Source organism: Primulina huaijiensis, chromosome 17, assembly GCF_012295235.1.
Source record: "Primulina huaijiensis isolate GDHJ02 chromosome 17, ASM1229523v2, whole genome shotgun sequence".
NCBI classification, from domain to species: Eukaryota; Viridiplantae; Streptophyta; class Magnoliopsida; order Lamiales; family Gesneriaceae; genus Primulina; species Primulina huaijiensis.
In genome coordinates this window covers 14703502-14719392 of record NC_133322.1, presented here as the reverse complement: position 1 = coordinate 14719392, position 15891 = coordinate 14703502, and the positions used below count along the sequence as shown (strand labels likewise).

The window sequence follows — 15891 nt, the reverse complement described above, 5'->3', positions numbered from 1 at the left end:
ATACTAGAAGCATTTTTTATATAAGCACTACAAAATGCCATTCGTTCTTCTGCGAGGTAACACTCGGCTATGCAACCTTCTGGTCTTGCCCGGTTCTTCACATACTCTTTTAGTATTTTCATAAATCTAAATCACAAAGTAAAATTCACATTAAAGAAGTGTTGATAGCATAATCTAAAAATTTATATAATATAAAATTTGTCAANAGCATTGAGAAATCTTCTACCGAAAGGTCCACGCAATGCTATATTTCTATTGTGTGCATTTTACAATGAATTATGTCAAAGAGTATTAGACAGGAACCGTTTAGAACAACTCGAGGAANCTTTCCAACATGCATAGAATTTCAGCAATATTTTCCTCGAGTTGTTCTAAACGGTTCCTGTCTAATACTCTTTGACATAATTCATTGTAAAATGCACACAATAGAAATATAGCATTGCGTGGACCTTTCGGTAGAAGATTTCTCAATGCTGCTGATAGCAATTGTTGCATCAGAACATAGCAATCATGAGATTTCAGCCCAATAAGCTTGCGCTCTTCAACAGAAACACAGTTACCAATATTTGAGCTATATCCATCGGGTAACTTTATTTTCTTCAACCTATAGCAAAATACATCCATTTCTTTTTTAGACAGTGTGTACGGGGCAGCAGGCAAATGATATTTATTTTCTCCTTTTTCTTGAGGATGTAATTCTTGTCTAATTTTTAAGTGTACCAAATCTTTGCGAGCATTCACACCATCTTTGGATTTTGTCTTCAGGTTTAACAATGTGCCTATGATATTCTCGCAGACATTCTTTTCAACATGCATCACATCTAAGTTATGACGTAGCAGGAGGACCTAAAGGTAACCATCAACAAGCTTCATAGTGTTAGTTCAGAATATTTCTAACATTTTAGGAACAAAAAATAAAAAAAATTTCAAAATCTAATGAATAGAGTGCAAAATAACTTACACTCCAATATGGCAACTCGAAAAAAACTGACTTTTTCTTCCACTTATGAACTGGTTTTTGTACCTCTTTTGAACTATCCTGCTTCTTCCTCTTTTTCCTCAAAGTGTTGACAGTCTCACCTTTTTGCTTTTTACCCCAGTCATTTTCAAAATCTTTCAATGCATCGGCAATTTCTAACCCATTCAAAGGTCTAGGTTTTCCTTTACTCTCTTTTTTCCCATTAAACCACTTCTTCTTCAGACGAAATGGATGATTATGAGCAAGAAATCTCCTGTGGCCTAAGTATGCAAACTTTCTACTATACTTAAGCCACATAGAACATATGTCTTCACCACATATTGGGCAACCGAGTTTCCCTTTTGTGACACATCCAGCTAGGTTTCCATAAGCTGGAAAATCATTGATTGTCCACATTAAAATAGCCTTCAGATTGAACATTGACTTGCTAAATGCATCATACGTCTCCACACCGGTGTCCCACAACTCCTTCAAATCCTCCACAAGGGGTTCCAAGTATACATCTATATCATTTCCCGGTTGCTTCGGACCTGGAATCAGTAATGTCAGCATAAGATTTTCCTTTGTCATGCACAACAATGGAGGAAGGTTATAATTTACCAAAATAACTGGCCAGCAACTATATCTGGAACTAAGGTCACCAAAAGGGTTGAATCCATCTGTTGCAAGACCAAGGCGGAGATTTCTAGGATCTGATGCAAAATCAGGCCATTTATGATCTATCGTATCCCAAGCTACTGAATCAACTGGATGACGCATCATATGATCTTGACTTTTGTGTTTGGAATGCCAAATCAACTCTTCAGCCTTTTGTTTTGATTTAAACATCTTTTTCAGTCTTGGTATCACTGGAAAATACCGTAGGACCTTTTCAGGAACTCCTTTACAAACTTTGGAGGTGACTTTGTCTACCTTCCATCTTGAGGATCCACACTTTGGACACGAGTCCAGATCTTGAAACTCCTTTCTAAATAGACAACAATCATTTGGGCAAGCATGAATCTTCTCATATCCTAAATCAAATGGTTTCAACAACTTTCTCATCGTATAAACAGTTTCTGGAAGTGTGTTGTTTTCTGGAAGCATGTCACATAAGATCTTAAGGAGCTCATTGAAACTATTGTCTGTGTGACCATTAGTAGACTTGTAATTGTATAGTGTAACGACTGCTAACAACTTTGTGTAAGATGTACAACTAGGGAAGAGAGGAGTTTCCGCATCTTTTAATAAATCATCAAAATCATAATCTTTTGCCTCAGACATAGTGTGTCCAACCTCTTCTTCGGGCAAAAAAACATCTTTATATAAGTGATATGCCTCTCTACTTTCATCCTCTTTCTGAACTCCTCCTGAACTACCTTCAGCTTGAGATTGTGAGTTATAAGTTTCACCATGGAAGACGCAAATAGTGTAAGAAGGATCGAACCCCTTAATAATTAAGTGGTCGTACACTTGGTCAAATTTCATATACTTCTTATTTTTACAACGCTTGCAAGGACATAAGATTACTTCATGTGTTTTTGCATAGTTCCGAGCTTGTGCTATAAATTTTTTTACCCCTTCTTCATACTCGGGTACAAGCCTAGAAGGCAGATGCATCCATTCCTTATCCATCTCGTGAACAAACCTTTTTCATTTATATGAAATAATTATGATATTTTATCAATACACATACGCACATATATACACGATGATAATTTAATTTATATGATATAATTACTTAGGTGTCAGATCTTATCCCAAATTTTCTTTTCCAAAATATTCCAAACATTTTTGTAAGAGAACACCACATAATAAATATAAAAAAAACTTAAATAGACTTCACCAATGTATTTTCTCCATAACTATTCATGGGAATCATCAACCTCGATAGAATAAAAGGATAAACAATAAAAACACAAAATAAATATCATAAGATTTATTTAAAAATTAAAAAGGGCAAAAAAATATTCTAGAACAAAAGAAACACGTTACCCTTTTCAAAAAATGTAAAATTAAAAATAAAAATACATTCTAACAACTAAAAAAATTAATTATACTACAAAAATCAGTGAAATGCACAGAATGCATGCTCCAAAACACAAGTGATAATGGTCAATTAAAAAAACAATAGTTTTATTTTACTTATTAGTTGAATTTCGGAATGATTCTTATCTTAGTCCTAAAAAAATTGTGGACCTATGAAAATCCAATAGTTTTTGAGCGAAAATTGTAGGTTGGGTACCTGAAAGTTGAAACTGAAATGGCATAGAGCACTAGTGAGCCCAATGTCAAGACCCTTTGCTACAAACTTGGCACTGATGGCATCTAGAGGGTCGAAAGGTGATGGCGACTGTTCGTTTGCTGACTTCTCGGCTGCAGAATTGTGGTTTGGTCCAGCGTTCTTTTCCCCCTTGAATACTTTAGTGTCATCCAGAAGCACAGAACCTTCACATCCCTACAAAAAGCATATAGCAACTCCATTAACATCAAGAAATGCAGTCCGTCCATGTTCTAACTTAAAATCCTTATCAGTTTTGTCATGCCATATGATCATAGATGGCGCAACAAAAACTGTGCATAACGGGATTCATCAGTAACTATTTTGCATCATTCTTCACTCTAAGAAAACAATTAACTCAAGTTACTATACCAGTTCAATCCATAATTTTGAAAGACCATTTACTACTACTCTTATTATATAATCATTATGTTTATTAGGACAAACAAGTCTAATAACAAGTTATTAGGAGACTTATTATGTCTACAAAACAGTCATGAAAGTGTAACCGGAGGAGGGAAGCAGCGATTCTGTTGTCATTCTAAAATGCTGCCCAAACATCACGACTCACTATCATGGGCAATTGAGGGCAAGACCTAGCATAAAAACTGTAACTAAGAGGTACATCAGATTTGTCATAATAACCATCATTGGCTGCGAATGTATCAAGAACATTGAATAAAAGATTATAAGTAATAAGAATATTCTGAAGTATTGTGAGCTTGTATCCCAGATATTTCACAACTAATGTTTTCAGTTTACTTAATTAAGCACCTTAACAAAATAAAAGGAATAATTGTGAGATGTATAACTATCCTTGCTGCCAAAATTTCTTATCTTTATGAAGTTACTTGAAAGCTAGATTACATTTCAATTGCAGAGAAATGTGGAATCATTTTTAGTGTAGGTAACATCTCCAAGCTTTTAAAAAACGCAAAGTATGACGAAACATCACTACCATGCTTCAACTTTTACAAGTTTAAGCTAGTTTAGTAAGCAATTCGCAGAAATACACATAACCAATTCACAGAAATACAATCCGATGAAACTGCCCAAATGGATGAGCACCTACTTCAATGAGTAATTTCAATGAAACCAAAGATACATCAAAATCAAGACCTACATTTACAGAGCAATCATAACATAATTACCGGATTATTTATCAAAACCAGTGATTGTTCCTAATTATTACAGAATCGTGCGAAGGTCGCTTACCTTTCAGATTAGGGCATCTGAAGACTGAAATCAACAATAACGACACAGGCGGCGCCGGTTAGGAGGACGTGGCGGCGAAGATGGCGGATATGTAGAGAGGGCGAGAAGGATTTTGAGAAGAAGAAATCGGCGCAAAGAAATGAAAGAAAAGAAATCGGCGCACAAGAATGAAAAATGAGCGCGCTTAGAAAATAAGTGCGCGCTTTTTTCATTCACAGCGTGCACATAAAGAGCACGCCGTTAATAATAATATTAACGGCGTGCTTTAAATGCACGCTATTAATATATAGACACGATTTTTTTTAAAAAAATTAATACTATTAACAGCGCGCATTCAAAGCACGCCGTTAATAGTATTATTAACGGCGTACTTTTAATGCGTGCTGTTAATATATAGACACGATTTTTTTTAAAAAAATTTAATAATATTAACAGCGCACATAAAAAGCACGTCGTTAATAGTATTATTAACGGCGTGCTTTGAATGCGCGCTGTTAATAGTGCACACGATTTTTTTTTTTAAAAAAATTAATACTATTAACAGCGCACATAAATATGCACGCTGTTAATAATAATATTAACGGCGTGCTTTTAATGTGTTAATAGCGCGCTGCGAAAAGCTATTTTTGTTGTAGTGTGGGCTGCAATTTTTCTTGTAAATTAAAGATCATCAAGAATCAAGAAATCAAGATCATATATTTGAATGGTTACATTGAGGAGTTGGACAATCATGTCACAGTAAGTGAACTGACAGGAAAGCCAGCACTAAGTTTTCTATTCACTCAGGCTCAGCAACTGTCCGGGGCCTCTACGCCGCTAAAGCTCGACGTCGTTTTGGAGTCATGCCGAGTATATTTCTTACTCCCTTTCTCACTTTTTCAATCCAATGTATCGCCGCTGGACATAGCCCCTATAGCAAGGGAGCTAGCTTCCATAGCACGGAATAATGGGTCCATGTCCGGCTCGAGAAAAAGTCGAGATTCGTCAGGTTTGAGTTGGTACCTCACCGATGTGTAGTCCAAATCGATGGAGCATGTTTAGGACCTCACCTATGAGTAGTCCTAACGGGGCTTCGTTGGAAGGGAGTATCGGTGGTGTTAGTACAGTTCGAATCGAGGTCATAGAAACCGATTTTGGAGACAATATTGGAGAGCTCGTTTAATCGGCGGAGTGAATCGGATAACTTGTTTCTTGATGATCATGCGGTTTGATGCGTATTCTTGTATATAAGTTATAGCAAGGCATTGAGTTTACTTCACGAAATAAGTTCTTTATTTTTTTAAAAAAAATCTTTTTTTTAAGAAGAAAAAAAATCTATTGAATGCTTATTATTACTCTATTATTCTTAATATATCTCATGTTGAGTAGGGTTTGCCTTTTACATATTATTTTAAGACGATGGAATTCACGGTATTTATCATTTATTGTGTATTAGATAAATCTATGTTCTAACATAGTATTCTGCAAACTATATCATTTAGGTAAACCATACTGGACAAGTCTTGTACAACATTCTCGTTCAAAAAAATATTAATAAATAATCAAACTCGTGATCATTCAAATAGTGATCATTGGTAAAGTAATCACTTTTTATTCTATCAATTTGGATACTCTGAGACGATGAGAGTGTTTGTCTTATATTACTTGTATATTTGATTTGGTTTAAATTTCATCACGTTACGGAAAATTGATTGTAAAATTTAAAGAGACCTGAGGCATCTAGTTTGAATAACCATGCACATTAATTGGACCAAATGTAAAATTCTCGAGAAAAATGTTTTTGCCAAAACAGAGGTTTATGGTTTAATTTTGTTTCCCTTTTTTTAAAAAAACAATTACTAAAAATATGAGCTTTGGGCTTCACATGCAACTTTCTTTGATAATAAAAAATGAACAGAGCAAAACAGAAATAAAAACCAGCTATTTTCACTCTTTTATCCGAATACAAAATAGCTTTAGCTCTTTTCAAAGAATACATAAAATCCTATTCACTTTCAAGACAAAACGGTCATGTATTTGACGTGATCAGCTAATTTCCTACCATTATCTTTATTTTAGCACGATGTTCACACCAAAATCATTTTTCACTTTCCGAGATCGGGGTTAGTCGATAATGGCTTTGTTCAACAATCACAAATTCGTTAAACAACAAGTCATGTAATACAATATAAACCAAAAACAGTTTATTCACAAACTCTGAAAATGATAAAATCTGTGGAAATATTTACAATTAAACTTAAATAAGGGAAAACTAAAATAAACTTATTGATCTCTCTTATTATCAGCCCAAAAACTGTTCTTGTTCGTGTTCCTCAATTTCCTCTTCTGAATTATCTGAGGATGGTAAATTAAGGGGTGAATAATTATATGGTCGTTTCTTAGTAAGTGGAGTATGTTCGAGCATATACATAACAAATATACATGATATTCAAAAAACAGCATATCATGCAAAACACAGTTCGTATAACATATATAATGTGCACAAACGTAAAATAAAATTTTCCTAGACACTGAGATTCATCTACTTTCCATTGTTTACTAAAACCAGTCCTTAATTTTTACTCATCTAAGATGGCGATGTCATATAACGGTTACAATCCTAACTTGTAAAGGCCATAAACTTATCATCTGTTGGAATTCCTACCCATATCCAGTTGAATCATCACAATGCCAAAACATAGGACATCGTATCATAAGAAAGGGAAGAAGAAGAATAACGCTCGACCGACACTTTCACAAATGAACAAAGTCATGAACAAAATCAATAGTTTTGAAACAATCTCACTTACCTCATTACTGCTTGAAAAATTCGAAAACCACAAAAGAATCACGTAAAAGGCCCTTCCAAAAAGCAGCAGCTTTTTGAACGAAAAATCAGTCACATTGCAAGATTCTTTTCGACTTATTCAACTGTTGGATCAGACTTAAATTTCATACTATGTTCACAATTATGTCAACTAAATTATGAACGGTACAGATCGTGTTTGAAAGTCATTTGGACTTGTTTATGGACAAAAAATCGTAGATATGTTTTTCTCGCTTAAAATTTGAGAAGTTTTATTGTGAAGGTAATATACGAAAACTAACCTTCGGATTTTGCTGAAGTTTGGATATGGTGCTCATAACATATGATAGTATACTCTAAACAGTGGAGATCGGATTCGGACTTAAGTTTGGCCTGAACGTAACACTCGGAAAACGGACAAAACTTTGCTTTGCAAAATTTTTGAAAATGCTGCAGAACTTGGGAGAAGGTTTTCGAAATATGGAGTGAATTTGAAAGTGTAATTTTTGATAATGGGATGGAGGTATTTATAAGTGGTGAGGTAAAAATTTATCATAATTCGGTTGATATTTCTTTCATAATTTTGAGATAATTTTTCCATACATATTCAGTAACCAAATTTTAAAAACTTGGTCCCAAAGTATATGCAATTTCCGAAATTTATATTGGAACGAGTAGTTGAATGTAGACTGCTTTCTTGTACATGTTCATAATGTACTAGACTGCATTGAATTTATTAGCTTCTTTGTTGAGCAAAAATTGTTCTGCATGTAATATTTTCTTCCAAATTTTATTGATGTCCTATACTAAAATTTCAAAATTTTGAATATATTGTAACTGGATTTTTGAATTCCATGTATTTATTGAAAACTTGAATACTATGTATTATTTAAATTTATTATTTTTATAATAATATCATAATTTGAAAATACATTCTTATACATATCTATATTTAAACAATTACATGTCCAAAAATTGTGGTTCTCACGATTTTTGCATTAAACACTAAACTTATCTACAAATCAGATATTTTTGTTAGAATCGGTTAAATGTTTTTATGTGAGTAAATAAATACATCACAACATAAATAGAGATTCTATAATTCGGTTCTTAAAATGTATCAAATCAAATATCAAACTATTATATTGAATTTATTTCTAAATCGAGCGAAATACTATAAACAATTAGCAAATCCCGATTGCCGTTAATGAGATACTACTAAAAATTTTAAAAACAAAAACAGAAACAGATAAATTACACGTGTCGACCAATTATGGGGTGTAGCATGGAAGTATAATATAGGAGCAGAGGAATCGTGGCCCGACTACATGTAGGATGGAATCAACCAGGTTTGGGCTAGTAATAAATGACAACTTAATGTATCTGTCTTTGAAATGAGCTTGTTCGTTCTTGATTTAGAATATATATATGAATCATCAATGCTCCATATTAATCAATAACAAATTCGTATTGCAATCTGTTGGGGATCGATGTAGAGTTTAGAGGGGGGGTGAATAAACTCTTTTCTTTTCTGATTTCTTCTTTTGAAGTTGCTAAAATCATGTTAGAGATTGTAGCTAATCTTGTTCAAGTGTGCAACCAACAAATCACAGAATAGTGCGGAAACGATCTGATGGTTCAGTAATTGAAATGATAAAAACAGTAGGCAGTAGAAAATAGTTGGATTTTACAGTACGCACTCGTACACACCCACTTCAGCAGGACTTACCCTCTGCCTACTGAAACTCTTAGTGTATCAACACGATAAAATAATATATAATCAAAGTTCTGGAAAAGACTCTTTTCCATATTACAAACTCTTCTCAACAAGATATGAATAGTGTGAACTGTTTATGAAGAGTATGAGAAATTGCAACACAAGATGATCTTCAACCGATCAGATATATGCTATGAAGCGTGTGCTACTTTTCTATATGTCGACCTTTTTGTGAGATAAGAGAGTTTTGTGCTCAGATCAACGTTGTGAGTATTGTAATCAGTATTGTCCCCAATCTTTATCAACGTTTTTCTTGTATATTTATTGAAGTTTTTGATCCCAACGTCTATAAACAAAACGGCTTCTTTGACTTCTGATATATTCAGTTTTAATACCTAAAATAGGTCCTGCAGAAAAACTTCAAAACAATCATTCTTGTTTTATACCAAAATTTGTAAGACGTAATAAATAGCTTCATACAGCATTAATGGTGTAATTAATGCTAGTACTTGATAAAGTAACGGTAACATTCAAGGCTAGTTCTGTTTATGCGAAAGACGTTAAGTTACTTTGGTTTGGACTGAATTCTGCTTCTGTTTTTCTAGAATTCTAAGTTCTGCTTCTGGTTATCTTAGAACTTTAAGTTCTGCTTCTGGTTTTCGTTAGCTGAAGACTACTGCTTTTATATTGCCTAAAGATGTGCTGATTTTAAATCACATTGCCCATCGCCACAATTAAGTTATGTCTAATAATTTCCCCCTTTGTGGTGATGTCAAAACCTGAATATTAGCAGAAAAATAATGGCAGGATAAAACATAATTATATTAAGATAATTAACGAAAGTTTTAATTATCGATGTCAATGTCCCTGTAAATGGTTTCTTCAGCATCTTGATATCTTCTGGCAGACGATTCTGCTATATCTCCAGTTGTTCTTCCTTCTGCTTGTCCTCCTTCTGGTTCTGCTTCCCCCTTTTTGGCATCAGTGGCCAGTACTCGAGACAGCAAATCATCCATGCGGCTAGAAAGATTGAGAATACCATCGTTGAGCATTTCCAGATATGGTGCCTGATTAGATACTCGTTCATTGAGAGCATTGAGAGATTGAGACTGGGACTCAATCTTGGCATCCATAGATTCCAAGGTGGTGGAGACTGAACGAATTACCTCATCATGGTCGGTGAGTCATTTGAGTATGTCAGTTTGACCGAGTACGATGATGCCTTGGCTTCTGGAAACATTTTGTCGAAAGACAATGGTCTCAGCATACATTTTACTTACAGATTCTGCCGTATTAATTAGTTCATTAGATATGCGGTCTCGAAAGAACTTAGAACCACTGACTTCTCCATCATGTTCACGAGATAGCTCCTTTACTATTTCAAGAGATTGTGGAGATCCTTTTGCAAAGTATCAATCTCAATTTCAATATCAAACCGTTCCGGTTCTGGAGATGGAGTTCTGGTGAGCATACGCTGCTTGATTTCAGCGGTACGAGCAGCAGCTGAGTCAGAAATGGATAAGACCAATGCAGTAGAATGTTCTAATTCTGTTGGAGCAATGGGAGGAATCACATTCTTTGAACCAGCAGAGGTGCCAGGTTCAACAGGGCTTAAGTCTAGAGCGGCAGATACAGGAGGTGCTACATGAGTTTCCTCATCAACAGATGGAGCAACAGAAGTTTCTTCAACCATAAATTCTGGCGCCGTACTATCATCTTGATGAGTAGCTTCAATGGTCTCTGGTGGTTGCTCTGAAGGGATAGAGTCAGATGGCATATTCAGTAGATCTTTTATTTCTGCTTGATATTCAGCAGAAAAGTTCTCAAGATTCGGTAAAGGATTGTCATATGATGTTTCCACATGCTGAGGTTCATTTTGAGCTTCGGAGAATACCACTTCATTAGCTTGAGTTAGTGGAGGTGTAGCAGTCGTCGTAAGAACAATAGACTGAATTACTTCATCCACTGAAGCTAATTCTCGAACAGAGATCAAAGATGATGATTGAGCAGGCAGGTCCGGTGATGTAGGAGTACTAGAGACCTTGGCTCCGGAAGGAACTGTGATCCTTTCCTCAACTGTCTGTGTCTGTAGAAGTTCGGGTACCATGCCTAACCTGTAAGGTAGAGGCTTAGTAAAAACCTGTTCTTGAGCTCAAATTAGCTCAGCCAAAGTCTGCAGCTGATCAGTCATAAGCTGAATGATATCCTGATCATGAGGAGCAGTAGGACTCATTGGATCAAAATTTGACTTTAAAGTTGTCAACACAGAGTCCATCGCCTTTTGTTTCAGTTGATCAAGGATATAATTTCTCCGATTCATGGCTTCAATAACATTTTTGGTTTTTGCAATAGCAAAAACTCTTTTCTCATGCTTCACGATCTGAACAAATACGCCTGCAGTGCGTAAGTGAGTGAAAGGGCGAAATGCTCTCATCTTTAGCCATTCATCAAAGAACAACATGTCGTCCCTGGCAGATTTTTCAATCTCTTGAAGATGAAGTTCAATACCAGTTTGCACTGAGATTTTGGGGGGTTGAACTTGATGTTCATCAGACAGCTTTCCTTTCCTTTGCCTGTAGGAATAGGCAGTGAGGTTCGAGTAGTTGATGATCCGGCCAATGACTCTCGAATCACAACTCCAGTAATAGGTGTAACAATAGGTTCTGATGTTGATGTTGATGGAGCAGTGATGACCGCTAGTTTGATGAAAGAGGAGGTAGTAGTTGGTTGTGAAACAGTAGAAGTAACTGCTGGTTGGGAGGGAGGTGCTACTGGTTCCGAAGCAGACTTGGTTTTGGTTTGGGTGGCTTCTGGAAATACTTGTCTCAACGGGACAGTATCCAAATCAGCAACGGCCACATTTTTATTGATACGGATGGTGGTTCTCGACTTCTTTTTGCTGGGTGTTGCTACTGGAAGAGATGCTTGAGTAGGAGCCGCTGATTCTTCAAATACAGTTTTATCTGAATCAGTCAAAATAATTACTCTCTTCCTTTTGATTTTCTTTTGGGGAGCATGACCCTCGACTAGAGTATCCCCAATTTCCTTTTTCATGGAAACAAATTCGGCCACAGTTGGTTTAGGCCGCAAAGCAAGCACGTTATCGGCATCGGCCATAGTTACAGAAGAAGCATCTTGATCAGTAGTGAATGGAAAACCAGCATCCTTCAGCATCTGACTGATTTGAACAGCAAAACCAGTGCTCTTTTGTGAAACCATTTCTCTCATAATCTTGAACAGAAACCAATTCCAATCCACCTTAATATTCGAGGTGATCGCCACCATCACCTGAACCTTTTCCTTTGTCAATCGATCAAAAGTACCAGCTTTGACGAGGAGTGCCTTTGCCACAATGTCAGCAAGCACTTGGTACTCCATCTTCAGAAGCTTCTTGAAACACGAGGGAGAGAGTTCCTCTCCAGAAGCAGAGAAAGTAGTAAGAGCAATAGACATTTTTTCCTTTGAGATACCTGATAGGTCAGAGGTGCCTGAGAGTGGAAGAAAGAAAGTTGATCCAAGTAATGGAGCATCAATAGCAATAGATGCATCTCCCTGAGAATGGATGATCTTTCCATCTTGAACCGTTGCTTTGGCGAAGAATTCCAGAAGTGCTGTCTTATAGATGATGGCAAGTGCTTCCAAGAATTTTCAAAGGCCTGATTTTTCAACAGCCTTAAACATTTGTACAAGTCCTTCATTTTTAATAGTAAGTACCGATGAAAAATTAACTTGATAAGCGTTGAGATTGTAAGCTCCAGCCATTTCTCTGAGATAATTTCGTTGAAGATTATGTTAGACAAGAGAAAGCAGCAGCGAGAAAGTTTGGAATCGTAAAGGTGACAAGAAATAAGAAGCGGTTAATATTCAAAATGTACAGTCGTCAGTGTAAACACAAGGACACGTGTCAGTATGTTTACGGTTGAGTATTTGAAAGGTTATGCAGAGTGTCAGAAAAGTTATTTTTTAAAAATGAAAAAGAGCGGGCTGTCTAATGAGTTACTGAAAATAATCAGAAGAGGATTTGTCGAATTATGATAATATCTACTGGAAGTTATAAGGTGCTGAAGTATTGTCAGCATTCTTGACAAAATCCAGTAGATACTTTGTCTTATCGAACAGACAAAACTCTCTTCTGCTTCTGACAAAGCACGAAAATATGAAAGATTACTGTTTCCCCTGAATCTATGCAATAAATACGAAGATACGAAGTTTGAAGGAATAATAAATGATTCTTGGTATCCGTGCAGACAGTGAGCCGTCGCTTCAGCTTCTATAAATACTTGAGACTCTTCAACTTCTTCAATCATTAAATGTCACCTGTCTATAAGTAATACAACAAGAATGTTAGATAATAACAGTTCGATATGTCTAGTTCAAGCAATTCTGATGCTTGTAGCAGTACGCATGTCATTGTCACAGATGGAATATTTCCTTATCTGGAAGACTTGAAGAAAGGCTATTGAAGAATATGTCTTGGTAAAAGTCATGTCTTCTTGGTTCAAGATTTAAGATCTCCAGAATTCTTATCAAAATGGTTTGGCATTTACTCGTTCATAGAGAGCAGTAGCGAGAAGATACAAACAACAATTTGATGTCAATCATTTTACAGAGCTAGCAGCTAATCAAGTTCTTCTGCATGCGATGCTGTGGAAGGAGTGGCATCAGCTAGAGAAGATCTCTTCTACTGAATCCTTCACTAGTTTAAGAATCCATGAACTAAATAATTGGATAGTTGAGTGGCAGGATTTTGTAGGTTCTAAACTGGCTGCTGTAACATGGCATAGATTATTTCCTCAATAAAATTTTAGTAAATGTAATTTTGTCTTCTTATTATTCTGCAAACATTCTACTGTTAAATTTTTGACAAATAACAATTAAGTTAAATCAATTAAACCAAGTACATTTCGAAATTAAGAAAACTTATTCTCAGGCAGAGGTTTTGTAAAGATATCTGCTGCTTGTTGATCAGTCGAAACGTATTCCAGACGAATATTTTTCTTCTGTACATGATCTCTGATAAAATGATGTCTGATATCTATGTGCTTCGTTCTGGAATGAAGTACTGGATTTTGCGTGATTACAATGGCACTGGTATTGTCACAGAAGATGGGTGATTCAGAGGCTTGAACTCCATAAGCTTTGAGTTGTTGCTGTATCCACAGTATTTGAGAGCAGCAACTTCCAGCAGCAAGATACTCTGCTTCTGCAGTAGACGTGGCTATGGAAATCTGCTTTTTACTGAACCAGGAGATCAACCTGTCACCAAGAAATTGACAAAAACCACTAGTGCTTTTCCTATCCAGTTTGCATCCTTCATAGTCAGCATCTGAATATCCAATAAGATTGAATGATGAGTCCTTGGGATACCATAGGACGACATTCTGAGTACCCTTTAAGTATTTTAGAATACGCTTAGCAGCAATAAAATGAGATTGCTTAGGGTTAGTCTGAAATCTTGCGCAAATACAAACAGCAAACATAATATCAGGTCTGCTAGCTGTGAGATATAACAATGAGCCAATAAGACCACGATACTGAGTTTCCATTTTCATCTTTGTCAAGTTTAGTAGATGAGCTCATTGGAGTGGAAGCAGCAGAGCATGTTTCCATAAAATATTTTTTCAGTAATTCTTTCGTATACTTAGCCTGATTTATGAAGATTCCTGTTTCCAGTTTCTTGACTTGCAGTCCTAGGAAGAATGTTAATTCTCCCATCAAACTCATCTCAAATTTATCCTGCATCATCTTAGCAAACTTTTCACATAGTTTGGGGTTAGTTGACCCAAAGATAATGTCATCAACATAAATTTGTACTAACAAAATGTGCTTATTCTTAACAAACGTGAATAAAGTCTTATCTACTGTGCCAATGGTGAAATCCTGATTAACAAGGAATTGTGATAGAGTGTCATACCATGCTCTAGGTGCCTGTTTCAGACCATACAGAGCTTTGTGTAATTTGAAAACATGATGTGGTAGAAAATGATCGATGAAACCTGGAGGTTGTTCGACGTAAACTTCTTCTTGCAGTAAACCATTTAGGAAGGCACTCTTCACATCCATCTGATAAACTTTAAAATTTTTGAAAGCAGCAAAGGCTAAGAATATTCTGATGGCTTCAAGCCTTGCTACTGGTGCAAAGGTCTCATCATAGTCTATTCCTTCTTCTTGCCTGAAACCCTGAGCCACCAGTCTTGCTTTGTTTCTAACTACATTTCCTTCTTCATTTAACTTGTTTCTGAATACCCACCGAGTTCCAATGACTGCTTGATGAGTTGGTCTAGGTACAAGAAACCATACTTCATTTCTTTTAAATTGATTCAGCTCTTCTTGCATTGCTTCAATCCAACTAGGATCCAGAAGAGCTTCTTCAATCTTCTTTGGTTCAACCTGAGAAATAAAAGCAGCATGCATATATTCATTAAGAATTTGTCTTCTTGTCCTTAAAGGAGCTGCTGGATTTCCGATAACCAAGGATGGAGGATGTGATTTTCTCCAGATAAAAGGGTTTAGACGGATTTCTTCCTGGTTTGATGGATTTGGACCAAGCTCAAGTGAGGTGTCAATAGATTCTGGAGTGTCAACTACTGGTTCTGGTGCATCCTGTGTCTGTATTGCTGGTTCTACTATAGGGATGTCTGGTTCTGGATTTTGTGCATCGTTGACACGTGGTTCTGTATCATCTTCACTATCCAGTTCTAGATGAATGTTGTCCAACCTGTTACTCAGATTTGAAGTGTTAGTAATTTCATGAGCATTGCTGTCTTCATCGAAAACAACATGAATGGATTCTTCAACATTAAGAGTTCTATTATTGAAGATTCTGAAGGCTTTGCTCACTGCTGAATATCCAAGAAACAGTCCAGCATCTGATTTCGAATCAAATGCAGTCAAATAGTTTTTACCGTTATTATGCACGAAACATTTGCAACCAA

At 35.9% G+C, this 15891-nt stretch overlaps 1 protein-coding gene across 1 annotated transcript; it reads right to left on the bottom strand.

The window, feature by feature from the left end:
* Positions 1-306: 306 nt before the first annotated feature.
* On the bottom strand, positions 307-7248 carry LOC140962626 (uncharacterized). Its single transcript, XM_073421575.1, has 6 exons — positions 7244-7248; positions 4276-4307; positions 3811-3893; positions 3271-3416; positions 962-2606; positions 307-846 (listed from the first exon to the last, which is right to left on the bottom strand). The coding sequence occupies exons 1-6, from the start codon at positions 7246-7248 to the stop codon at positions 307-309; spliced, it is 2451 nt and encodes an 816-aa protein (XP_073277676.1).
* Positions 7249-15891: the final 8643 nt, after the last annotated feature.